This window comes from Rhinoraja longicauda, chromosome 29 (genome assembly GCF_053455715.1).
Source record: "Rhinoraja longicauda isolate Sanriku21f chromosome 29, sRhiLon1.1, whole genome shotgun sequence".
Taxonomy (NCBI): Eukaryota; Metazoa; Chordata; class Chondrichthyes; order Rajiformes; family Arhynchobatidae; genus Rhinoraja; species Rhinoraja longicauda.
Window position 1 is genome coordinate 19,874,430 of NC_135981.1, and position 26,595 is coordinate 19,901,024.

A 26,595-nucleotide genomic window follows, 5' to 3' on the forward strand; every position below is an offset into this window, starting at 1 on the left:
AGCATTTTGTTTCTTTGTAATGGCTTGCACAGTGGCCCAGCCGGTGGAGCTGCAGCCTCACAGCGCCCATGTTCAATCCTAGTTTAATTTAGTTTTGTTTATTATTGTCACGTGTACCGAGGTACAGTGAAAAGTTTTTTCTTGCGTGCTATCCAGTCAAAGAAAAGATCACATCAAGCCATCCACAGAGTACAGGTAAAGGATTTACCTGTATAACATTTAGCGCAAGTTAAAGTCTGAATAAAGATGGTTCAAAGGTCTATAATAAGGTGAAGGTCAGGCCTACACTCTAGCTGGTGAGAGACCTTTAACAAGTGCAGTATAATATAATAATCCTGTTGGACAGAACACGTGTTAAAAGAACCAATGTGAATCGTTGGCTGAACAGTGCTTTGATGTCGTGATGCGCAAATTTCTGCCTTGATTAAAAGGGGAATACAATGAATATCATAGGTACTATTTAGGAGTTAGGGATAAAATTTGGGCTCATAACCCCAAGCAAACCACTATAACAATGCTGGTTAAAAGGCAACAGTAATTGCAAATGTCCTCGGGTGCTGTCTGTGCAAAGTTTGCAAGTTCACCCTATGACTGCGTGGGTTTCCTCCAGGAGCTTCAGTTTCTTCCCACATCCCAAAGCCATGCGGGTTTGTAGGTTGATGTGGGTTAACTCCTCCATAAGGAGTGGATTAGAAAGTGGGATAACATGGAACTGGTGTGAACGGGTGACCAATGGTTGGTGGGCATGGACAGGGGGCCCCATGGGCCTTTTTCCATGCTGTACCTCTGAACTCAACTAAGTGTAATGGCATAGAATGTTGTTGAGTCATATTATTTCTTGGAACTTACATTACTATTTTTTTCAACAAGAAGAAAGCATATTGTCTTGCAGGTGTCACCCCTTAATGATCTGTTAGAAGAGTGCAGATTAATCCAAATCCAGTGAACAAAATTCAAAACAAAAACCAAAACGTCACCCATTCCTTCTATCCATAGATGCTGCCTGTCCTGCTGAGTTACTCCAGCATTTTGAGTCTGTCTTCGAAAAAAATAAGAGCCAGAGTACCCTACTCCAAGGGAAGGCAATTCTCCACAGACCACCTTTACTTTAAACGTAAAATAAACTTCAGTAATATTTTAGTTTTTTTTTTTAGAGATACAGCGCAGAAACAGGCCCTTCGGCCCACCGGGTCCGCGCCGCCCAGCGATCCCCGCACACTAACACTCTCCTACACCCACTAGGGACAATTTTTTTTGAAACACATTTGTTCAGCCAATTAACCTACAAACCTGCACGTCTTTGGAGTGTGGGAGGAAACCGAAGATCTCGGAGAAAACCCACGCAGGTCACGGGGAGAACGTACAAACTCCCTACAGACAGCACCCGTAGTCAGGATCGAACCTGAGTCTCCGGCGCTGCATTCGCTGTAAGGTAGCAACTCTACCGCTGCGCCACCGTGCCGCTTTGTACTGACTGCTGACGTGAATATTCTTGTACTGACTGCTGACGTGAATATGTTCCAATTTTCCAATATTTGCTCTTCTCGCAGGTGACGGAACTGGAGTCGAGTTTAGAATCACTGAAGAATTCCAATGCAATTTAGATAAGAAAATAGCATCACATCACCTGTACTTAAAATAAACCTTCATGCAGGAGCAACAGGTCTTGAAACATGGACATTTTTCCTGTTTGTACTCCTCTGAAAGGTTTGTGCCAGTTGCACCCAGTGCAAGAGGTTGTGTTTAAGGGAATTTTTGCATTATTGTCTTACATATAACAATTTGCCAAGTCACTTTCGAACAGATGGCCAAATTGAATTTGTCCAGTGCGTTATGAATGGGCTGCAATGAACTGGTCTGACTAGATTGGACTTGTTTCTCAAGTCACAGAACTAGTAATTTCCCATTCGGCTTATTGAGTTTTAATAATATCAAACGGCTCGAACAAATGAATGTTCACCAAGGGGCATCCTCGTTTCAAAAGTAAACTGCAAGGTTTCTGTTGGTAACACGCCATTGATGACTCGTTGCTCAAGACGACCAGGAAGTCGAGCTTGCCATTATGCCATGAGTGAGACGACACAAGTCAAATCCTTGAAGACAGCGTGTTTTCCTTTCTTGTTCCATGTGTGATTTCTTGTCACAGATGATGTAATCATTCTTTGACCTTTCCATTTTATTTCATTCTGTAATTAAAAGCATTGCGGCACCATGTTAACAAAGCTGATGTCCTTTTATATCTGCATAGTGTGAAGTTACCAGGACCTGTCTTAACAAAGATTGTCTTTAGATGTGTAATTTTTAAAAAGAACTGTAAACCAAATTTCATTCATTTGTTTATGAGCAGGTGAAAATGAAGTGGAATATACAACATATATAGAACATTTGGAATGGAATGTTGAATGATTGTCACTGTTATGGACTAATGAAGTCAATGGTTGCAAAGTTAAAGACAATGAAAATGTTACATTTTGCAGTTTTTCTATTGTATCTATTCAGATCTACCAAGCTTTATCATTCATTCCTATTGTTATTCATTGTGCCATACTTGGTAGATCTTCCCACTTATTGCCATCACATATGTACAGAAAAAGGTGAGTGTTTGTGTAGATGTTTGGCTGACGCCCTTGTAATTTGTAGTATGAAATGTGCGAACCAGACTGCACTGTACAAAAGAACTATCCCACGGTCCGATCCGTTTCTGGAGCTGTGTATCACAGACGCTAGAGTCTGATGTTGTGACTGAATGAATTCTCCACAGGATGGAGGATTCCAGTGCAAGGAATATACTTAATAAACCATTCCAGCAGAGAATATATTTTAGAATGAGATTTACCTAACTCTACCCTCTTATCGTCACAGGTTTATGCCCAAGAACAAATCAGTTCTTCAGTCTGACTGTCATTTCAAACGAGGTTGAGGTATCTCGACGACCTTGAGTCATATCATAAGGGAAAGAATTGCCCCTCCCATTTGGAGACTAGAGTAACACTCAGGTGTGTGAAAGACATTGCCGCCCTTGATCCCACTTGTCACCATGCCGGGAGGAGCGACGGGGGCATATTGTAACGATTCTATCACTGGAGTATGTTTGGCATGGTGTAAGGGCGCTTGCTGCTGTTTGAATAGATAGATGTACCGTTTACACAACCATTTTTCCTATCGAGACAGATGTCCTATCCATCCATTACGTGACACAATTGCACCCAATCCAGGGAGCGGCTTTAGCTTGTCCGGCCAACAACTCTAGATAGGCTCGAGGTTGACGTTGAGGCGTCATCGACAAGCTGCTGGTCCGTTGCCCAGAAACACAATGCATAGCGGGGTTTCATTTTAATTAACAGTGTAATTCAGTAGAATGTTTCCAACAAATCCTCAGCGATTTATTGTCTACACTTAGCATCTACCGAGTGGCGAGAGTTATCATCACCAACACACCGGAACAACACTGGGAAGCAGCACGTGGTGATAAGATTTTGTTTTTGAGGGCCACCAAATGAATAGAAATTGAAGAAAGATTTAAACTAAGGCACTTGATACGTGAAGAACATGTTCCAATCACTAACGTGGCAAAGTTAGTATCTAACTTTGTATCTAAGTTAGTATCTAACCAGATAATTAGACAGGTAACCAGCATCAAAGCTGGAGGATGAAGATCGAACAGCACCTTTCAACTGTGGGCCTCAAGGGTTTGGGCTTGCAGTCCTGGGCCTATCCAATGGCCTAAGAAAATTCCCTGTTGTCTGCACGTTTCCACATCTCCCTCCAAAATATCCAAATTACATACCCGTCCCACTTGAAATGAACAGTGAAGAGAATCCACCTATTTTTTTATTTTCTTCCGGCTGATTTTCCCATCCCTTGGCACCCAGCCGCGGTGCACAACACCTCAACTGTGCCCATGCCCCCCTCCCCTGAACCCCCTCCCCTGAATCCCCTCTGTTCCTGTTACACAGCGGCCTGCGTGACACACCCCTCGACTGCCGGTGGCTTGAATTCCAGCCCTGCCACTCCCAACAGCAGGCTCAGATTCCCACCAAGTTGGGGTTAGAACCTATTGTAGATCAACCATATTTATCTCTGTCAATATGACCTTCACCACATACCTTATGCATGATACACATTCCACCATGTAATCCAGTCCGGGATTTGGGTCGGACTGCTGCCACTAATAACAGTCTGCTTGTCCCTTAGTTTAGTAGTCTGTAAGGTAATATGAGGAGTGCAACATTATGTATTGTTGACTCTGCATGGGTTTTAATAAATGCTTTATGGTTTACCTAATACTTTGTAATGGATTGATTAGAAATTTGGAGGCGTGGGTTCGTATCCCACTTCTGACACCATGTTTTGTAATCAATCCATTACAAAGTATTAGGTGAACCACAAAGCATGTATTAAAACCCATGCGGAGTAAGCATGGGTTCACATAATGTTGCACTCCTCGTATCACCTTACAGACTACTAAACACGGGACGAACAGGCTGTTATCAGTGGCTGCAGTCCTACCCAAATCCCGGACTGGAATACATGGTGGAATGTGTGTTATGCATAAGATATGTGGTGAAGGTCATATTGACAGAGATAAATATGGTTGATCTACACCTACTCTACCCAAGGAGGCCAGCTCAGCTTTTGGCAACTTGCTCCCACCGACCCCACGAGACCAACTGAAACGCGCTGTTGGAAAGGCAAGCATCTACTCCAGCACTGAGAGTAGTTGATGAAAATACTTTTATCCTCACCGACAGATGACATCTCATTCAACTTTTGTTTCACCAAGTGTTCCTAGTGGCCGGCTGAACCACAGGAGGAACCAACTTGCAGTCCGTTAATAATCCCCCAACAAAAACAGCAACACGAGTCTGGCCACAATCTGCTTGACCCCTTCTGGATAAAGAAGGCACTGCAGGACAGGAGGAATGAGGATAATGCATTTGCCTTGAAATTCATCCCTGTCTGGCAGGGTCGCCCGCTCGATGTGATGGTACATTGTACTTGGCCTCTGAAATTCATTTCATTGGCTTCAGTTCAATGGGACTGAAATTCCCCGGGCAAACAGTGCAATTAGCAGGGCCAAACAGGTAAGAATTTCCAGGCATTATATTTAAAAACAGAAAATATATTAAAAGCTGCTACTTACAAAATGTGACTATTCTTTTTCCATCTGTGGTATTGTGGAAGGGACTGGGTTGTGTGTTGTACCAACACGCTGGCCCCGGCAACTCAGGAACTAGGTTCTGGAACCTTGCCTCATCTCTGCTTCCTTGCCTCCAACCCTCTGATGTGGAATGAGTATTGGCCCTCTGTGTCCATTTCACGACAAGCAAGAGCCGACAACTGTAATTATCGTTAAATTAGCAATTTAACGTGAGATGTATCATAGAGGGGGAAGGTAGGACAGGGTTAAGGATGGAACAGTGAGGAGGCCTCATGTTCATGCCCCTGGAATAAAGTGTTAATTTGCCTTGCAAATACTTGAACATTATTCCACATCCCCCAGCACGGACACACCTCCCTTTTGATGGGCAAAGAAAAAGCTGTTAACTTTCCTGGATACTACAATGAACCTTCACAAGTAATGATTGAACTGTTGAATCGAAGCAGCAGGTTACACATTGAACTCAATCCTTGTTTTGACTCCTTCGGTTGCAGGGAGAGGTTGACAACACTGAGCCATATTGGATTTTTGATAAATGCTTTTATTGTTGCAGATTATTACCATTTAGAGGTTTCAATAGCCAACTGGTTTGCATAAGCCTTGTGCCCACTGTTTGAGATTGTATTTTCAATTGGTTAATTTTACTTGTGTATCTGTGATAATTGTATTTGGTGAAATGTATACAACTTCAGAAAAAAAGTTAAATTGTTTCTTTTATTGGTTTCAACCATGTTAGCTGAATGTTGATTAAATTTCCTGTTACAAGGTATTATCTAGCTTATATGAAGTCATTAATCTTTAAAATTTGATTAAACCTGTCCAATAGATTCTTAAGTAGTGTAGTGAGGATCCTTTGAGTTGTCAAAAATGAAAGAAACTGGATGATTTTTTTAATGTCTGTAGGATATTTTTTTGCTAGAATTGGGCATACATGTTATTCCCCTCCAAGTTAAAATTAAATAGTCCCTCAAAACCTATTTTATTTGAGCGTTTCCTCAACGATGATATCATATCTTTTCATGAGGTGTAGCATGAATTCGTATGAAGTTGAACAAGATTGGCAATGCTGCTTTTTTCAGGATGTGCCCTTTTAAGTTTATGTAGCAGAGAGACACTCAGCATCTCTGGAGAAAAGGAATAGGTGATGTTCAGGGTCGAGACCCTTCTTCAATATATTGTTAGTCCTTTCACAGTGATTATTTTCAGGAAGTGTTCAGTAATGCCATCATATTAGTGACACGATCTGTTTTTTTAAATTCGTTTTGCACTGAAGACATTGCATCAAATCCCTGTACAATGTCAATGAGCTTCCAGAACAACACTTATTGATGCAGTACTCTTGTGAACAAGGGCAAATAGAAGTCATCCTTCCATATTCTGTTGCTCCTCGTCTGGAGAGCAGCGTAGGTTTGTAGGTTAATTGGCCTCTGTAAATTGTCCCTTGTGTGTAGGGAGTGGATGAGAAGGTGTGATGCCATGGAGCTAGTGTGAATGGGTGGTCTGCGGGGATTCGGATGGCCGAAGGTCCAGTTTCCATGGTGTTCCTTTCAAACCGTCTCGTTCCGCAGTCAGCGAAGGTCACGTGAAGAGGTGAACAGGAAGCCATTTGGAAACACCCATTCGATAACGACCAGATCATTTGTTTTTGTGATATAGATTATGAGACAAATGGTGCTCGGCCTCCCGGATAACTCCATTTCTCTTCCTCAGAATGTGTATGGATTATTTTACCCACACCCAAGAGAGCAGATAGGGCCTTAGTTAAAACTTTGTCCAAAACCTATCTGCCATCTCAAATAATTGAGCACTCCCTCAGTACTACTGTACAACCCAATTGCTTATTGAGGTCAGACCTTTGCTCTGCACTTGTCAAGCAAATCTGTAATATCATCAAGCAACACAGTTTGGAAAATGTTTATAATTCATTGCGGGCCTGGGCTGAGTTAGATCTTCTCAGCCAGTATTGAGTTAGATGTATTGTAATTGACTTGTGTTCTCGTACCAAAAGATTACTGTTGGCTGCTGTTGTGAAGATCTCTTGACATGGATCAACCTCGTAAGATTAAAGCGAGGATTTCAGACAAACTTTCTTCAAAAATATTTGCTTTTGGTCGCTTCGAAGCCATTGAGGCATTTTTGAAATCAGATCATCATTTTAAAACAGGAAACACTATTGCCAACGTGCAAACAGCAAGCTCCCAAACACACAGTGGCTCAGCGGCAGAGTTGCTGCATTATAGCTCCAGAGACCCTATAGGGTTCAATCATGACTACGGGTGCTGCCTGTACAGAGTTTGTACACTCTTCCTGCGACTGCGTGTGTTTTCTCCGGGAGCGCTGGTTTCCTCCCACATTCCAAAGACGGACAAATTTGTAGGTTAATTGTCCCTAGTGTGGTACTAGGATAGTGCTTGTGCACGGGGATCGCTGGTCAGCACGGACTCGGTGGGCAGAAGGGCCTGTTTCCGTATTGTATCTCTAAACTAAACTAAACACTGCTATCATAATGATCACATAATCTGCATTTGAGATTATCATTGTCCTGGTTACCAGAATAACTCCCGTTCTCTTCCTCAAAATAGTGCTAAAGGCTCTTTAATTCATAACCTCGACAGCGGGTGGGGGCTCAGCTAATTCTTCATTCAAAAGAAAGCATCTCCATTGGCATCTGTTGGCATTTTAAATAATTAATCTCTCCCTCAGTACTGCATTTCAAACCCATTGAATCATTTAGAATAAGCAGCATGAATTATTTTCAACCCAGACTGAAAGTTTGCCACTGTGTTTAGTTCAGAGATACAGCGTGGAAACAGGCCCTTCGGCCCACCGAGTCTGCACCGGGCAGCGATCACCCCGTACACTAAGACTATCCCACACACTAGGAACAATTTACATTTTTATCAAAGCCTTACTGACCTACAGAACCGTACGTATTTGGAGTGTGGGAAGAACCCAGAGAAAACCCACATGCTCACAGTGAGATTGGACAAATTCCGTACAGGCAGCAACAGTAGTCAGGATCAAACCTGTTATCAGTCTGTTTGACATTGTTGGTGTTTCGGTCTTGGTAATGGATTATTATTGTCATGCGTGCTCTGAGCTGCAGTGAGAATCTTTTGTTTGCGTGCTTTCCAATTCAATCAGATCCCATGAAATGCATGAGCACAATCCAGCCGTTTACATTACATTTACAATTGGAATTGAGATTTAAGAGTCATAGAGTCATACAGTGTGGAAGCAGGCCCTTCAGCCCAACTTGCCCACGCTGACCAACATGTCCCATCTACACTGGTGCCACCTCCCTGCCTTATGCCCCTATCCCTCCAAACTTATCCTTTCCATGCACCTGTCTAAATATGTTTTAAATGTTGTGATAGCGCAGACTTCAACTACCTCCTCCAGCAGCTCGTTCCAAATACCTACCACCTTTTGCGTAAAAAAAGTTGCCCCTCAGATTCCTATTAAATCTTTTTATCCTCACCTTGACACCTATGACCTTTGGGTCTTGATTTCCCTATTCTGGGTAAAAGACTGCATTTACCCGATCTATTCCTCCCGTGATCGCATACACCTCTATAAGATAGCCCCTCATCCTCCTGCACTCCAAGGAATAAAGTCCTAGCCTGCTCAGCCGCTCCCTGTAGCTCAGGTCCTTGAGCTTGGCTTATACTCGCTGGAATTTAGAAGATTGAGGGGAGATCTTATAGAAACTTACAAAATTCTTAAGGGGTTGGACAGGCTAGATGCAGGAAGATTGTTCCCGATGTTGGGGAAGTCCAGAACAAGGGGTCACAGTTTAAGGATAAGGGGGAAGTCTTTTAGGACCGAGATGAGAACGTTTTTTTTCACACAGAGAGTGGTGAATCTGTGGAATTCTCTGCCACAGAAGGTAGTTGAGGCCAGTTCATTGGCTATATTTAAGAGGGAGTTAGATGTGGCCCTTGTGGCTAAAGGGATCAGGGGGTATGGGGAGAAGCCAGGTACGGGATACTGAGTTGGATGATCAGCCATGATCATATTGAATGGCGGTGCAGGCTCGAAGGGCCGAATGGCCTACTCCTGCACCTATTTTCTATGTTTTGAGTCCTGGCAACGTCCTGTATCTTTTCACCCTTGCCAGCTTAACAACAAAAGAGCAGAACAACTGCAATAAATGATAGTAGATTCTTTTCTGGGACTGCACATGAAGAGTCACGACACTCCCAAGGCATCTCGGTTTCCCAAGGTCTTTAACACAGCAAAATCTCAAATTTATCATTTGTTGAAGAGTTCATGGTTTCATTAAAAGTGTTGGCCTGAGGAAGACCACCTCAAGGTACTTATAATGTGAATAAACGGAGGGAGAAATAAAACAAATCACTGTGCAGCAACATCTTTGGTGACATGTGTCCACTTAGGACAGGTAAGATGGACCCGGGCTCCCCCATGAAAACAATTGCTCATTGCTTCGGCTAATGCGAAATGAACATTTTATCTGAAACTTGTTGCAGACAACACCTGCAATCAAAGTTAAAACAAAAACCACAGACACTGAAAGCAGAAAATGCTGGAAAACACACAACCGGCCAAGCAGCATCTGTGGAAAGAAAAATAACGTTTCAGGCTGAAGATCCAACGTCTGAACTGGGAAAGAGACAAAAAAAAAAAGTTTGTAAATGGATTGTCGCAGATCTGACGAAGGGTCTTCGGCCCGGAGTTTGCACGTTCTCCCTGTGACCACGTGGGTTTCCTCCGGGTCCTCCAGTCTCCTCCCACATCCCCAAAATATGCAGTAATGTAGGTAAAATGGCCTCGCTAATGTGTAGGGAGTGGAAGAGAAAATAGGATGAGATAGAACTAGCCTGAACAGATAATCGAATTATCATTGAATTTAATCGATAGCATGAATCTGGTGGGCCGAAGTGCCTATTTCCATACTGTACCGAAAGCTAACTGAAACTGAAAACCATGTTTTCTCTTTCCATAGATGCCGCCTGACCTGCTGACAGATGTACATTGAGTGCAGGACAACAACTTCACCCCAGTAGCAGAGTATTAGTGGGGTGGGGTCAGGTTGCAGGTAGTGGCAATGAATAATGTATACAAGACAGTGTTGCAAAATCTCCAAATCAGATTAAATTCTCCAGCTGTTTGACTCACTCAAAATCACAGCATCTAGTATCTCCAGATTAAATCCTTGATCTAAATGGAGTTGCATTCCCACCTTTCAGCCTCTGCATACAGTATCTAGCTACTCTCATTCAATCCCCCAGCACATGGGCTTGGCTGGCACACCTGCTATCTTACACTTCAGAAACCTGGGTCCAATCTTGCCCTCAAATGCTCTGTGTTGGAACTACACGCTCTTCCTGTGACCACGTGAGTTTCCTCCGGGTGCTCCACTCACAACCCCCCCCCCCATGTCCCAATGTCGTGCGGGTTAATTATTTAATTTGTCAATGTAAAATTATCCCTTAGTGGTTGCTTACAGTGGTGGCGATTACAGCACGGAAACGGGCCCTTTGGCCCACCGAGTCCATGCCGACCATCACCCTTTCACACTAGTTAAATGTTATCCCACTTTTGCATCCACTCCCTGCACCTCAGGGTCAATTTGCAGAGAACAATTAGCCTACAAAAACGTCCTTGGGATGTGGGAGAAACACCAAGCACCCGGAGGAAACCCACGCAGTCACAGGGAGAAGGTGCAAACTCCACACAGATAGCACCTGAGGGCAGGATGGAACCTGGGTCTCTGGCGCTGTGAGGCAGCAGCTCTACCTGCAGGGCTACTGTGCTGCCCCCTAGAATCTGGGGTAATTGCATAGGAATGTGCACAGGGTAAAATGGGATTAGTACAAAATGGGTGCTTGATGGTTGGTGCAGACTTGGTGTGTCAGCAGATTTGCTTCAGTGCTGTGTGACTCCTTGACTACCTCCCCAGATAGCCTGAGGGATACATTTTTCGTTGATCACTGATGAATAATTGGCACATACTTTATTCATCTCTGGGCATCTCAGTTCACCAGCGTCGAGGCAGGTACAATAGCAAAGGGCTTAGATAGAGTGGATGTGGAGAGGATGTTTCCATTAGTGGGAGAGTCTAGGACTAGAGGTCATAGCCTCAGAATTAAAGGATGTTCTTTAAGGAAGGAGATCAGGAAAAATGTCTTTAGTCAGAGGGTGGTGAATATGTGGAATTTGTTGCCACAGATGGCTGTGGAGGCCAAGTCAGTGGATATCTTTAAGGCAGAGAGAGATAGATTCTTGATTAGTACAGGTGTCAAAAGTTATGGGGAGAAGGCAGGAGAATGGGGTTAGGTGGGAGAGATAGATCAGCCATGATTGAATGATGGAGTAGAATTGATGGGCCGAATGGCCTAATTCTACTCCTATCTCTTATGACAACCTACAGTCAATGTTCTGTCAGACATTCACAAGAACAAATCGAAGGTATTACAAAATGCTGGAGTAACTCAGCAGGTCAGGCAGCATCTCAGGAGAGGAATGGGTGACGTTTCGGGTCGATGCCCTTCTTCAGACTGACCCGAAACGTCACCCATTCCTTCTCTCCTGAGATGCTGCCTGACCTGCTGAGTTACTCCAGCATTTTGTGACACCTTTGATTTGTACCAGCATCTGCAGTTATTTTCCTACACCAGAACAAATATAAATCTGGGGCAGAACAGTGGCGCAGCTGTTAGAGCCGTCGCCTCGCTGCGCTAGAGACCTGGGTTCAATCCCGACCTCGGGCTTTGTCACATTGTCCCGGTGATGGCGCGGGCTACTTCCAGGTGCTCCGGCTTCCTCCCATATCCCAAACAGCTTTGTAGGTTAATTGGCCTCTATCAATTGCCATTCGTGTGCAGGGAGTGGATGCGAAAGTGGATCATGTAGAACTAGTGTGAACGGGTGATCAAAGGTGGGTGTGGACTTGGTGGGCTGAAGGGGCTGAAGTCCCAGGTCCCCAGCACTGTGAGAATGGCTCTGTCATTGGAACAACACTGTTCTGCCCAACATTGATTGATTCTACATGTCCCCGATGTTGGGGGAGTCCCCAACCAGGGGCCACAGTTTAAGAATAAGGGGTAGGCCATTTAGAACGGAGACGAGGAAAAACTTTTTCACTCAGAGAGTTGTGAAGCTGTGGAATTCTCTGCCTCAGAAGGCAGTGGAGCCCAATTCTCTGGATGCTTTCAAGAGAGAGTTAGATAGAGCTCTTAATGATAGCGGAGTCAAGGGATATGGGGAGAAGGCAGGGACGGGGTACTGATTGTAGATGATCAGCCATGATCACGGTGAATGGCAGTGCTGGCTCGAAGGGCCAAATGGCCTATTCCTGCACCTATTGTCTATTGTCTATCCCAATAATCCATTAAAGATACAATACAATACAATATATCTTCATTGCCATTGTACAGGGGTACAACGAGATTGGGAATGCGCCTCCCATACGATGCAATAATTTAATTTAAACAACGACAACCCAACAAAACAAATTGTAACAGTTTTAAGACAGAATAAAGTGCAAGTAGATCTGTGCCGGATCACTGTGCGATGTGACCATCCAGCTCAGCAGGACCGGTTCATAGCAGCTATGGCCCTGGGGATGAAGCTGTTCCTGAGTCTGGAGGTGCGGGCGTAGAAGGCCTTGTATCGTCTGCCCGATGGAAGGAGTTCGAACAGACTGGTGGCATCGTGTGTTGTAGATGCCCTCCAAGGCTAGTAGCTGTGTTCCGATGGTCCTCTGAGCTCTATGGACTACCCGCTGATGAGCTTTCCTTTCTGCCTCCGTGCAGCTGAGGTACCACACAGGAATGCCATGCGTTAGGATGCTCTCTATGGTGCAGCGGTAGAAGGTCGTCAGCAGCTGTTGGGGTAGACCAGACTTTTTCAGTGTTCTTAGGTAGAACAGTCGTTGCTGTGCCTTCTTGACCAGCGCAGCAGTGTTATTGGACCATGTTAGGTCCTCCGAAATGTGAGTGACCAGAAACTTGAAGCTGGACACTCTCTCCACACTGTCCCCGTTGATAAAGACCGGATGGTATTCCCCGTTATGTGACCTACGGAAGTTGATGATTAGCTCCTTGGTCTTGGTGGTATTTAGGGACAGGTTGATATCAGAGCACCAGTCCGCCAGGTTCTGCACCTCCGCTCTGTATTTTGTTTCATCACCGTTGGTGATCAGCTCGATCACCGTTGTGTCATCTGCAAACTTGACAATGGTGTTGGTGTCGAATGCAGGAACACAGTCGTGTGTGAAGAGGGAGTAGAGCATGGGGCTCAGAACACAGCCCTGTGGTGTGCCGGTACTCAGGGTGATAGTGGAGGACAGGTGCGGGCCCATTCTCACTGCCTGCGGTCGCTCCAGCAGGAAGTCCAGGATCCAATCACATAATGACGAGCTGAGGCCTAGCTGGTGGAGTTTGGTGATGAGCTTGGTGGGGATGACCGTGTTGAAGGCAGAGCTATAGTCTATGAATAGCATCCTCACGTACGTGCCCTGTCTCTCCAGGTAAGTCAGGGCAGTGTGAAGAGCCAGAGAGATGGCGTCCTCTGTGGATCTGTTTGCCCTGTATGCAAATTGATGCGAGTCCAGTGAGGCAGGGATGCTGGATTTGATGTGTGAGAGGACCAGCCTTTCAAAGCACTTCATGATTATCGGCGTTAGGGCAACCGGGCGGTAGTCATTCTGGTTGGTGATCTTTGCTTTTTTCGGCAGCGGCACTATGGTGGCCGACTTCAGGCACTTGGGAACCGTAGCCAGAGATAGTGACAGGTTAAAGATCCCGGTGAATACCTCAGCCAACTGTTCATTACAGTCCTTAAGTACCCTTCCTTGAACTCCATCCGGGCCCGCAGCCTTGCGTGGGTTGACCCTTTGCAGAGCGCGTTGTACCTCCTGTGTGCTCAGTTGCAAGACCAGTCCCTCCGACTCAGCTGGGGTTCTTCCACTCAAGGTGGCGTTGCCAGTTTCGAAGCGGGCAAAAAAGGTGTTTAGCTCATTGGTCAGTGTCATATCGCTGTGGGGGCAGGCAGGGCTGCTCTTGTAGCCAGTGATGTCCCTGATTTGGATTAGTTTCTTTGCAGCAACATTGCACCATGCCAGGTAGTCTGTCAATGTATGTGGTGAATACATATTTGCACCATGGACCAGACCTAACTTACTCTAACTATATAACACATTATAGAAACAGCAGTTTGAATATTTAAAAAAATATAGAAATCAGGTGAATTCAATGTGATCATCGAATCAGCAGTGTTTAGTTACCATTCTCGTCCTACATATTTAAAAACAAAAATAAAAATGTAAGCCAGAATATTGTGTTGTAGGTGCTTTTAATATTAACTTGTAAGTAAAAACAGGAACAGATTGAGATTATCAATTGTTTTTTTGCTTCAAAATGCTGCAAAACATGAGCAATTGACTGATAACAAATCATGTCACGATATTGCAGGCAATTCGAGCATCTGACAGAAACAAGATTGCTGAATAATTTCACAAAACAATTGATGGAATTCTAGAATTCCTGTGAATATGTCTGTTAATAATGAGTTTCAAGGAAACAAGCTGGAGTTTACGTTTAAATTGTGTGGCCAGTCGGCAAGTCATTCTGTGCTCAAGACATTACAGAACTGCAGTGCTTTATTCGGCTAATAATAGTCCAAGTTTTATGCTATTTTCAATCTAGTAATATTCCCAATCGATCACTTTAGTGTGCTGAGGAAATATAGGTATTGATCAATTGTTCTGTGTTTTTTTTAACAGCTTTCAACATTATAACACCGCCTGTTATTATTACTATTGCATAGCACAGTTCAGTAATGTTAAAAGTGACAAATGAATGCATCACATTCATTTTTAAGTTTGCTTGATCATAAATACCAGGACCTTTAAATGTATCAATTTGGTAATTTGTATTATTAATTTATTAATATTTATTCATTTGTATTAGTCTAATATTTATTAATTTAATGGATATGCTACCAGCTTCATTAATTGACAGACAGTGAAACGTACAGATGTTAAACCATTGTGGATATTATTAAAACAGGAGCTGAATTAGTTAAATTAGTGTGATCAGAGTTAGATTACTTGTAGGTATGAAAGACTGTAACAAACTTCTCACTTCAAATTTGCTTCTGAGCAACTATTCAGACATGGTACAGTGAAAAGAAATGCCACTGCGGATGTAGGAGTGGATTTTCATCTTATAATTGAAGTGGATTATTTTGATAATGCCGGGAATCACACCAGCCCCTCAGTTTGTTATAAGGTCAGGGATTCCATCCTGTTCCACTCCCTGCCTTGATATAAACCCGCGCTCCACCAGCATATAATCACTGGTTCAGTTGAAGTACTGATATATCACAATACGTTGATGTCATTAAGATGGAAAGATTGCAGAGGAGATTTATCAGGAGAGTTGGCAGGAGTTGAGGGCCTGATTTACAAGGAGAGGTTGGACAGGCGATGACTTTATTTCTTGGAACACAGGAGGCTGAGGGGCGATCTTATAGAGTTGTATAAAATCATGACGGGAATAGGTAGGGTGATTGCACAGTCTTTTGCCCAGGATAGAGGAATCAAGAACTATATATATATATTCCTTTATTTGTCCCATGGGCTCTTGTTCTATGGGTCTGCAGCACAGGGGTTCCGCAGGGAACAGTGCTAGCTCCATTCTTGTTCACCTTGTACACCGCGGACTTCAGGGGAAATTTACAGTGTTACAGCAGCAAAGTGGATAGCAAGAGACATTCATTATAAATAAAAATAAAGATAAGGATAATTGTCATCATTTACTATGTTTTTCCTTTATTGTTACTGTTGACTGGTCTGTTGACTGGTCTGCTGGGAGCAGTGCTGGTTGTGCAGTCTCACAGCAGCGGGAAGGAAGGACCTCCTATATCTCTCCTTCACGCACTTGGGGTGAAGGAGTCTGTCACTGAAGGAGCTACTCAGTGCAGTGACAGTGTCCTGCATGGGGTGGGAGTCGTTGTCCAGCAGCGATGTTAACTTTGCCATCATCCTCCTCTCTCCCACCACCTGTACTGAGTGGAGGGGGCAACCCAGGACAGAGCTGGCCTTCCTGACCAGCTTGTCAAGTCTCTTCCCCTTCGCTGCTGAGATGCTGCTGCTCCAGCAGACCACTCCATAGAAAATGGCTGATGCCACCACCGTGTTGCGGAAGGTCCTTAGCAGTGCCCCCTGCACTCCAAAGGACCTGAGTCTCCTCAGCAGGTAAAGTCTGGTCTGGCCCTTTTTGTACAGTGCATTGATATTTTCGGTCCAGTCAAGTTTATTGTTGAGGTAAACACCCAGGTACTTATAAGAGTCCACCCTTCCGATGTCCATTCCCTGGATGTTCACTGGTGCCGGGGGGACCTGGCTGCGCCTGTGGAAATCCACCTTGGTTTTCCCCGCGTTGATCCGGAGGCAGTTCCGCTGACACCAGTCCACAAACTCCTTGATCAGTTCTCTGTACGCCCTGTCATCGTCGCCTGTGATGAGGCCGACGATGGCAGAGTCGGCAGAGAACTTCTGTAGATAGGAGTTTGCAGAGCTGTGCCTGAAGTCCGCGGTGTACAAGGTGAACAAGAATGGAGCTAGCACTGTTCCCTGCGGAACCCCTGTGCTGCAGACCCATAGAACAAGAGCCCATAGATTTAAAATGAGAGGGAAAAGATGTCAAAGATTTATTCTTCCTGGTTTCGTACAAGACTCACTCCTACAAATTTTTCGTTGATACTTTTTTTTAAAATTCCCAACATGAAACCAATGGAATTTTAAAATAGATGGCCCAAAAGAACCCCATGCTGATTAAAATAACTTTTAAAAGCATCAGAGTTGAAGGAGTTGCATAAGCAGAGCACTGTGCTGAAAAAGTCTCAGTAACATTTTACTTTTAACAGTGATTCCGCAGTTAAAAAGGTTTATTGAGAAGAGTGGAACAGTAGTTTAAAACGTTTGCATGCACTGGAATCGGAGTTGCATGTTACATGTAAACATCAATTTTCAGGTAGATTTTTTTGTTCTGAGTTCTACCACAAGAGGGAGCAGCTGCACAATAGAGAAGGTGACTACATTCTCTGATCAATGTTCAGTCAGAAACGGTATTGGCATTGGTCTTGGTTTGTTATTGTCACGTGTAGCCCAATGCAATGAAAAAGTTTATTTTGGATGTTATCCAGGAAACTCATACCATACATGATTAAGAAGGAACTGCAGATGCTGGTTTTAATCGAAGATAGACACAAAATCAGGTACACGAGTACAGAACGGAAAATATACAATGGTTCAATGGTATTTATGCAGAATAGTGTTACAGCTAGTGAATGTGCAGATTTTTTAAAAGTGTAAGGACTACAACAAGGTAGATTGGAAGATCTTCAATTCATAACCTATCTCTCTGTTCCCCGTGGGGCTCTGGGACTCTCTGATCATTGTTTCATTCACCTTATTCCGACCTACAGGCAGAAACTAAAGTCTGCTAAACCTGTGGTCAGAACAATAAAAAAGTTGGCAAGCGAGGGCATTGAAAACCTACAGCCCTGCTTTGACTGCGCTGATTGGAATGTGTTCACGGAAGCAACCACAAGCCTCGATGAATATACAGACACCGTGACATAGACAATAGACAATAGGTGCAGGAGGAGGCCATTCGGCCCTTCGAGCCAGCACCGCCATTCAATGTGATCATGGCTGATCATTCTCAATCAGTACCCCGTTCCTGCCTTCTCCCCATACCCCCTGACTCCGCTATCCTTAAGAGCTCTATCTAGCTCTCTCTTGAATGCATTCAGAGAATTGGTCTCCACTGCCTTCTGAGGCAGAGAGACATCATATGTCAGCTTTTGTGAGGACAGTTGCATTCCCACGAGGACCCGGATCTGGTTCAACAATGACACGCCTTGGTTTGCAGCAGAACTCAGACAACCCCGCCAGTCTAAAGATGAGGCCTACAGGAGCGGGGATGCAAACCTCTACAGGCAGGCCAAGTACAAGCTGAGAAATGGAATCAGAGCTGCCAGGGAAAGATACTCTGAGAAGTTAAGGAGCAAATTCTCTGCTAACGACTCATCCTCAGTGTGGAAGGGCTTGCAAAGAACCAGCTACAAGAGGAAACCCCCACCACCCCCCCCCCCCCCCCCCCCCCCCCCCCGCTCCTTGGACAATCGTCAGCTGACCAACGACCTGAACGAGTTCTACTGCAGGTTTGATGGACAGAAACATAACCCCCCTCCCCCACCCATACCTCCCCAATCAACACTTTAAACCCACTTACAGCCTGACTCCAGTCTGCAAAGACAGGTCCCTTCCCCACTACCCACCCCCCTCCCAGCTGCCAACATCAGTCTGGCCACTTCTCCATCACTAACAATAGATGTTGAGGAGGTGGAAAAGCTATTCAGGAGACAGAAAAGCCGGAAATCTCCAGGACTGGACAATGTTTCCCCCTCTACCCTCAGGCTCTGTGCCGAACACCTGGCTCCAGTCTACACAGACATTTTCAATCAGTCCCTGTAAAAGTGATAGTTCTACTCAATAACCAAAGCCTGTAGTCTCTTTTTTGCTCTGGTTTATTTTCACCCACACATTTAGGCCGTAATGGTGTATCCTTATTGTTTATGCTTTATTCTTAATTGTTAACTGTATGTTTGTGTTGTCATATGTGAGCGGAGCACCAAGGCACATTCCTTGTATATGCATACTTGGCCAATAAACCTATTCATTCATTCATTCATTCATTCAAACCTGCACTGTCCCTGCCTGCTTCAAAGTCTCCACTATTGTTCCTGTACCCAAAAAGCCAAGGATTACTGGTCTTAATGACTACAGGCCTGTCGCACTGACCACTGTAATCATGAAAACCCTTGAAAGACATGCTGGCCCACCTGAAAAATATCACAAACCTACTGCAGTTTGTATACCGGGCCAATAGCCAGTGGATGACGCAGTCAACCTAGGCCTGCACTAGGGGATCCATGCAAGGATTTTGTTTGTGGACTTTAGCTCCGCATTCAACACCATTGTGCCAGAGCTACTACACTCCAAACTCTCCCAGCTGACTGTGCCTGAACCCCTCTGTCAGTGGATCACCAACTTCCTGACAAACAGGAAGCAGCACGTGAGGCTGGGAAAGCACATCTCGGACCCGCAGACCCTCAGCATAGGAGCACCGCAAGGCTGCGTACTCTCCCCTCTCCTTTACTCTCTCTACACCAACGACTGCATCTCCACAGACTCCTCTGTCAATCTTCTCAAGTTTGCGGATAACACAACCCTGATTGGACTGATCCAGGATGGGGAGGAATCTGCCTACAGATGGGAAGTGACACAGCTGGCATCCTGGTGCCATCACAACAACCTGGAGCTCAATGCTCTCAAGACAGTGGAACTAATTGTAGACTTTTAATGAGCTCCTCCTCCTCTCCCACCACTCACCATCAACAACATCACAGTCACATCTGTGAAGTCATTTAAGTTCCTTGAAACCATCATCTCCAGGGACCTTAAATGGGAGGCCACTATCGACTCCGCAGTCAAAAAGGCCCAACAGAGGATGTACTTCCTGCGGCAACTGAAGAAACACAATCTGCCACAGGCAATGATGGTCCAATTCTACACTACCATCGTAGAGTCTGTCCTCACCTTCTCCATCATGGTCTGGTTTGGCTCAGCCACCAAGCACGACATCCGGAGGCTGCAGCGCATCGTTCGATCAGCCGAGAAGGTTGTTGGCTGCATCCTTGCCCCCATTGACGAACTGTACACTGCAAGGGCCAGGAAGTGAGCGGGTAAGATCATCTCTGACCCCTCTCACCCTGGCCACAAACTCTTTGAAGCACTTCCCTCTGGAAGGCGACTCCGGACTGTCAAAGCAGCCACAACCAGACATAAAAACAGCTTTTATCCACGAGCAATAGCTCTACTCAACAACCAAAATCTGTAGCCTCCTTGTGCTCTGGTATTTTATTCTATTCTTCACATGTTTAAATTATAATGTTTTATTTTTAATTGTCTGCTGTATATCGGGTTGTTATCCTTGCGAGCAAAGCACCAAGGCAAATTCCTTGTATGTATACATACGTAGCTAATAAAAATGTATTCAATTATTCAATTCAATTCTCAGTGTATGAGACATTCGAAAACATTGGAGAAAAAAAATGTTATTGAATCTGGTAGCATGTGCTTTCAAGCTTTTGTATCTTCTGCCTGATGGGAGAGATGAGAAGAGACAACGATCCAGATGTGGGTGATCCTTGATTATGTTGGCTGCTTTCCTGAGGCTACGGGAAGTGCAGGTGGAATCAATGGGGGAGAGGCTGCTTTGTGTGATTCACTGGGCAGCATTCACAGCTCTCTGCAATTTCCTGCGGTCTTTTGCAGAGCAGTTGCCATACCAAGCTGTGACATATCTGGGCAGGTTGCTTTGCATGGTGCGACTGTAGAAATTGATAAGAATCATTGTAGACATGATGAATTTCCATAGCCTTCTGAGGAAGTCGAGGCGTTCGTGTGCTTTCTTGACCTTAGCGTTGGTTGTGGTTGGACCAGGACACGTTATTGCGATATTTACACCACACCTTGGAACTTGAAACTCGTTAATTCAGCACCATTGATACATTCTGATGTGTGTACTTCACACTGTTTCCTAAAGTAGATAACCAACTCCTTTGGTTTGTTAACTTCAACAGTGTTCATGCTGACCAGTGACTCCCAACCTTTTTAAACGAAAGCTCAATTTTTACAGTACCCTTTCCCTCTCAGTAATGCCTGATGACGTCACTGCTCAGACCTTAGAAGGAGTTAGGGTGGTACCAGAGATTCCTGGGGAATGTTAAATTGCTGGTGAGTTGTGTATATTTTTATTATACGTACTTTTTTTGTGAACTTTCTCACTAAATTGCCTCAATGTTAGTCACAAACCCCTTATCACCTTTGGAGTCACTTGGTGGGGGTCAGATTCATAAGTTCCAGGAGCAGAATTAGGCCATTCGGCCCATCAAGTCTTCTCCGCCATTCAATCTTGGCTGATCTATCTTTCTCTCTCAAGCCCATTCTCCTGCCTTCTTCCCGTAACCCCTGGCACCCTTACTAATCAAGAGCACTAATCAAGAATCAAGTCATTGGCCTCATCCTGTCGACACTCCACCAACAAGCCCCCATTACTTATTGTCTTTCCCTCAAGTTGCTTTATTTACCTCAAAACACAGAGTGCTGGAGGAACTCAGTGGGTCAGGCAGCATCTGTGGATGGAGTGGACAGACGATGTTCTGGGCCAGGACTGTTCTTCCTGCTGTTCATTCCTGCTCTTCCCTTGCTTTATCTCCATTTAAATTTCACTTAGAAATTTTACTCCTCCGAATTTTAACAGCCCATTCAAAAGAAAGTTAACAAAATCTATTCGGACGAATCAGTTTGATGTTATCGATTTCAGATTTCACTTCTGCAAGAAAAAAGCCAAAGAGATTAATTAACCAGAATTTCTCCTTCAAGTAGCCATTACGGCTGTTACCCTGCAACTGGCTTCATCGTGATGTATAATTCAGTATTTCAACAAATATTAATGGTCCATAGCTGCCCATTCTTGAATGGGATGATTGCTTCCAATCCAGTGGGACATGGTGATCAATGGTGTTTCACAGAGTTCATCCTTTGAGTCTGCCTTTCTTGGATAGGCAGCATCAATATAATGGCAAAGGACCAAGATCTGTAAAAGGGCCCAAACCCAATGGACAAACCTGTCCATTTCCACCACCGATGTTGCCTGACCTGCTGAGTTCCTCGAGCACTTTGTATTTTGCTCAAGATTCCAACATCTGCAGTTCCTTGTGTATCCACGGAATATTGAAGTTATGGTATAAAAAGAAAGGAAAACCTATTTCATCTCCTGCCATCCTGGTGGTCTCAAGATACCACAAGGATATAGTTACAGTATTGATAAATCACAGCAATAAATCTTTTTCAATTCATCTCTTTAGACCAGACAGGGGGCAGGGATTATTGGACGAATGGACGGTTTTTGAAGCTGCTGTTCAGAACTCAGCTGTCCTTTCAAGGAATGCTACACTTGTCCATGGCTCAAATTGAACCGTTAGGAAAATTATCAGCAAATCTGCTTGAGCCATTTCCCAATGGAGCTCGTTTTACTGAATTCCCTCTTGTTTGCAAAAATGACATGGTATTTCTTCTTACTAATGTAGTACATGTTATTGTAGTCTTGTTAAGAGAATATTGATTGACTGGATTGATTTGTTCTGCATTGTCTTTCAAGTTCACTCTCCATGGGATTTTTGAGGAAACTTTTCTTTCCCTGTCCGTTGGAAGTTCAGTGCTCTATGCTCTGTAGCAATAAACATTGCCAATTATTTTTCCTCTCTGATGATCCCTTGCTCTTACACTTGCTGCAATCTTCCATTGATCCCTTCACTCGAGAGAGATGACCGTGCATATTGAGTACAACAATAGACAATAGACAATAGACAATAGGTGCAGGAGTAGGCCATTCAGCCCTTCGAGCCAGCACCGCCATTCAATGCGATCATGGCTGATCACTCTCAATCAGTACCCCGTTCCAGCCTTCTCCCCATACCCCCTCACTCCGCTATCCTTAAGAGCTCTATCCAGCTCTCTCTTGAAAGCATCCAACGAACTGGCTTCCACTGCCTTCTGAGGCAGAGAATTCCACACCTTCACCACTCTCTGACTGAAAAAGTTCTTCCTCATCTCCGTTCTAAATGGCCTACCCCTTATTCTTAAACTGTGGCCCCTTGTTCTGGACTCCCCCAACATTGGGAACATGTTTCCTGCCTCTAATGTGTCCAATCCCCTAATTATCTTATATGTTTCAATAAGATCCCCCCCTCATCCTTCTAAATTCCAGTGTATACAAGCCCAATCGCTCCAGCCTTTCAACATACGACAGTCCCGCCATTCCGGGAATTAACCTAGTGAACCTACGCTGCACGCCCTCCATAGCAAGAATATCCTTCCTCAAATTTGGAGACCAAAACTGCACACAGTACTCCAGGTGCGGTCTCACTAGGGCCCGGTACAACTGTAGAAGGACCTCTTTGCTCCTATACTCAACTCCTCTTGTTATGAAGGCCAACATTCCATTGGCTTTCTTCACTGCCTGCTGTACCTGCATGCTTCCTTTCATTGACTGATGCACTAGGACACCCAGATCTCGTTGAACTCCCCCTCCTCCTAACTTGACACCATTCAGATAATAATCTGCCTTTCTATTCTTACTTCCAAAGTGAATAACCTCACACTTATCTACATTAAACTGCATCTGCCATGTATCCGCCCACTCACACAACCTGTCCAAGTCTCCCTGCAGCCTTATTGCATCTTCCTCACAATTCACACTACCCCCCCAGCTTAGTATCATCTGCAAATTTGCTAATGGTACTTTTAATCCCTTCGTCTAAGTCATTAATGTATATAGTAAATAGCTGGGGTCCCAGCACCGAACCTTGCGGTACCCCACTGGTCACTGCCTGCCATTCCGAAAGGGCCCCATTTATCCCCACTCTTTGCTTTCTGTCTGTCAACCAATTTTCTATCCATGTCAGTACCCTACCCCCAATACCATGTGCCCTAATTTTGCCCACTAATCTCCTATGTGGGACCTTGTCGAAGGCTTTCTGAAAGTCAAGGTACACCACATCCACTGACTCTCCCCTGTCAATTTTCCTAGTTACATCCTCAAAAAATTCCAGTAGATTTGTCAAGCATGATTTCCCCTTCGTAAATCCATGCTGACTCGGAATGATCCCGTTACTGCTATCCAAATGCTCAGCAATTTCGTCTTTTATAATTGACTCCAGCATCTTCCCCACCACTGATGTCAGACTAACTGGTCTATAATTACCTGTTTTCTCTGTGGATGAACTTTACGTTATGGATTCTGAAACCAGAATACTTGCTAAGCTTCAAGGATTTTCAGTAGGGCCATAAATTATTTGATTCATTCCCAAGATCTATTCTGCCATTTTACCCATATGGAAAACACTCTTATTTGCTTTACCAAAATCTAGTAGTGGTTAAGTCAAGTATCCAAGCCTGAAAGCCAAGATTAACAGTGGATTGCTAAAATGTTCATCAGCATAAAAATAATCACAGGAATAGTGTGATTTCCTGCAAATATATTCTTTGGAACTGTTTCAGTTGGCAATGTACACTGTATTTCTAGCCATTAATCTCCAAGCAGACTATTGTTTATTTCAATGAGATGGAAGAGTAATCCATAGACACATTCATAGGCCTTGGCTCTATTATCTTCAGCTGGACGCCAGGCCTAGTGCACTCTACTTACTTTGAACGGCTGAGGTGGACTTTATTTCAATGTGGAATTTTTGCTTAGTGAAGCGGGACACGAGTGTCAAGCAAAGTTTCCTTTATTCCTCAAGCACCATACAGCTCCCCAAACCCCCCAACCAGTTCAACTCCTCCTAGAACTCCACTACCAACCGCCACTCCCCCCCATTCCAAGTTCTGTGACCCCACCCCCCAAGCCAACGATCCGCACCACACGTGGCTCACCACCAGGGGCCACCACATTAGTTTAGTTTAGCTTGTTGTCACATGTACCGTGCGGTACAGTGAAAAGCTTTTGTCGCGGGCTAACCAGTCAGCCGAAAGACAATACACGATTACAATCGAGCCATCCACAGCGTGCAGGTACATGATAAAGGGAATAACGTTTAGTGCAAGATAAAGCCAGGTGACTCCTTGAGTGCTAGTTACAGAAGCGGATCTGCAATCACGCATTACAATCCATGCACTCTTTTAAATCTCTACTCCTACAGCAACCTTTATCTTGCACTAAACGTCCGATCAAAGATAATCTGAGATTAGGTCAACGGTAGTTCAGGATTGTGCCAGGATTCGTTGTGGTAGGTGTTCTGGAACCCGGGAGTCGGAGAATGGACAGATCTGAGAGGAGATTAAGAAGGGCATAGTTAAAGTAAGAAATGTTGTTGTCGGAGTAGAGATTTAAAAGAGTGCATGGATTGTAATGCGTGATTGCAGATCCACTTCTGGAACTAGCACTCAAGGAGTCACCTGGATTGGGCGCCATCTTGGATATTAGGGAGAGCACATGTGCAGCCCCTAATACCATCACAATGCAGTGATTAATTGCCCATATCCATCCAATAAATGATCAGCATGGCTGATAATAAAGAGAGCAGTTTCCACTTTTCATTAATAATTAAAAATCTGGGTTTATGTGTTAAATATCTTATTTTCTTATCACGCATGTTAATTATGCACGATTCAGCAATCTCTGTTAATTACTGCGATCATTTTGCTTCCTCCGATGCAATTTACAGCTGCTCACTGTTATATAATTTGATTGATTTTTTTTTTTTCAACAGTCCAACAAATCTTAATATTTCTCTCATCATTAATACTGCAAAGCCAGGGGGAAAATGGAATGCATTTTATTTTTGCCTCTTTTATAAGAAAATTGCTTTGGTAACATGCCTATTTTCCTAGCACCACAGCAGAAGAGTTCGATTGACCACAGGTATGGCTTGGCAGGAGGACATCGGGTTGGCAACTACGTATGTGTAGGAAATGCAGATGCTGGCTTACACCGAAGGTAGGCACAAAATGCTGGAGTAACTCAGTGGGTCAGGCAGCATCTCAGGAGAGAAGGGATGGGTGACATTTCGGGTTGAGACCCTTATTCAGACCTGTAATCAATTGTTTAGAAAAATACATTTATGCAGAGCATTGTACTCATGTGAAGCGCACATTCTCTACAATTAAATTGCAATTAACAAATGCAATAATATTAAATTAAACAAGGGACGCAGCAGTAGAGTTGCTGTCTTACAGCACCAGATACCTGGGTTTGATCCTGACTGTGGGTACTGTCCATATACAGTTTGTACCTTCTTCCCGTGACCACGTAGGTTTACTCCTGGTGTTCCGGTTCTCTCTCGCACCCCAAAGACGTACAGGTTTGTAGGTTTCTGTAAATTGTCTCTAGTGTGAAGGATAGTGTTAGTGTGTGTCAATCGCTAGTCAGCGCTGACTCAGTGGGCCGAAAGGCCTGTTTCGACGCTGTATCTCTAAATTAAACTAAACTTCATTAAATTTGCCTTAAGTAGTGCAGCAAGATATTCACTTGCAAAGTTAGAACAGTTCTGTCTTAGCTCAAATGTCATGTTGCCCGGTTTAGGAACATGTCAAGGATAGAACGATGTGGATCCCCCATTATAATCATTCAACATGTTAAGCGCACACATATATGTACATCAATGTGCAGTGTGTTTATGTTTACACTCAGAAATGATCACATTTATATTGCTGCCTCTGTCCAGCTTCAGGATAAGTGAAGAAATAATGAACTGCAGATGTTGGTTTACACAAAACAACACAAAAATACTGCAGTAACTCAGTGGATCAGGCAGCATCTCTGGAGTCTGAG

General features: G+C 44.2%; 1 protein-coding gene across 3 annotated transcripts in view; it reads left to right on the top strand.

Annotated features, from left to right (window-relative positions):
- Nucleotides 1-5,930, top strand: part of LOC144607631 (neurabin-2-like) — a 193,826-nt gene extending 187,896 nt beyond the window's left edge. For all 3 annotated transcript variants that reach the window (XM_078424587.1, XM_078424588.1, XM_078424586.1), the window contains one exon: nt 1,551-5,930. In XM_078424587.1, the coding sequence (XP_078280713.1) occupies nt 1,551-1,604 (54 nt within the window). In that variant the 3' untranslated portion in view covers nt 1,605-5,930. The remainder of the gene's footprint in view (nt 1-1,550) is intronic.
- The last annotated feature ends 20,665 nt before the right edge of the window (nt 5,931-26,595 follow it).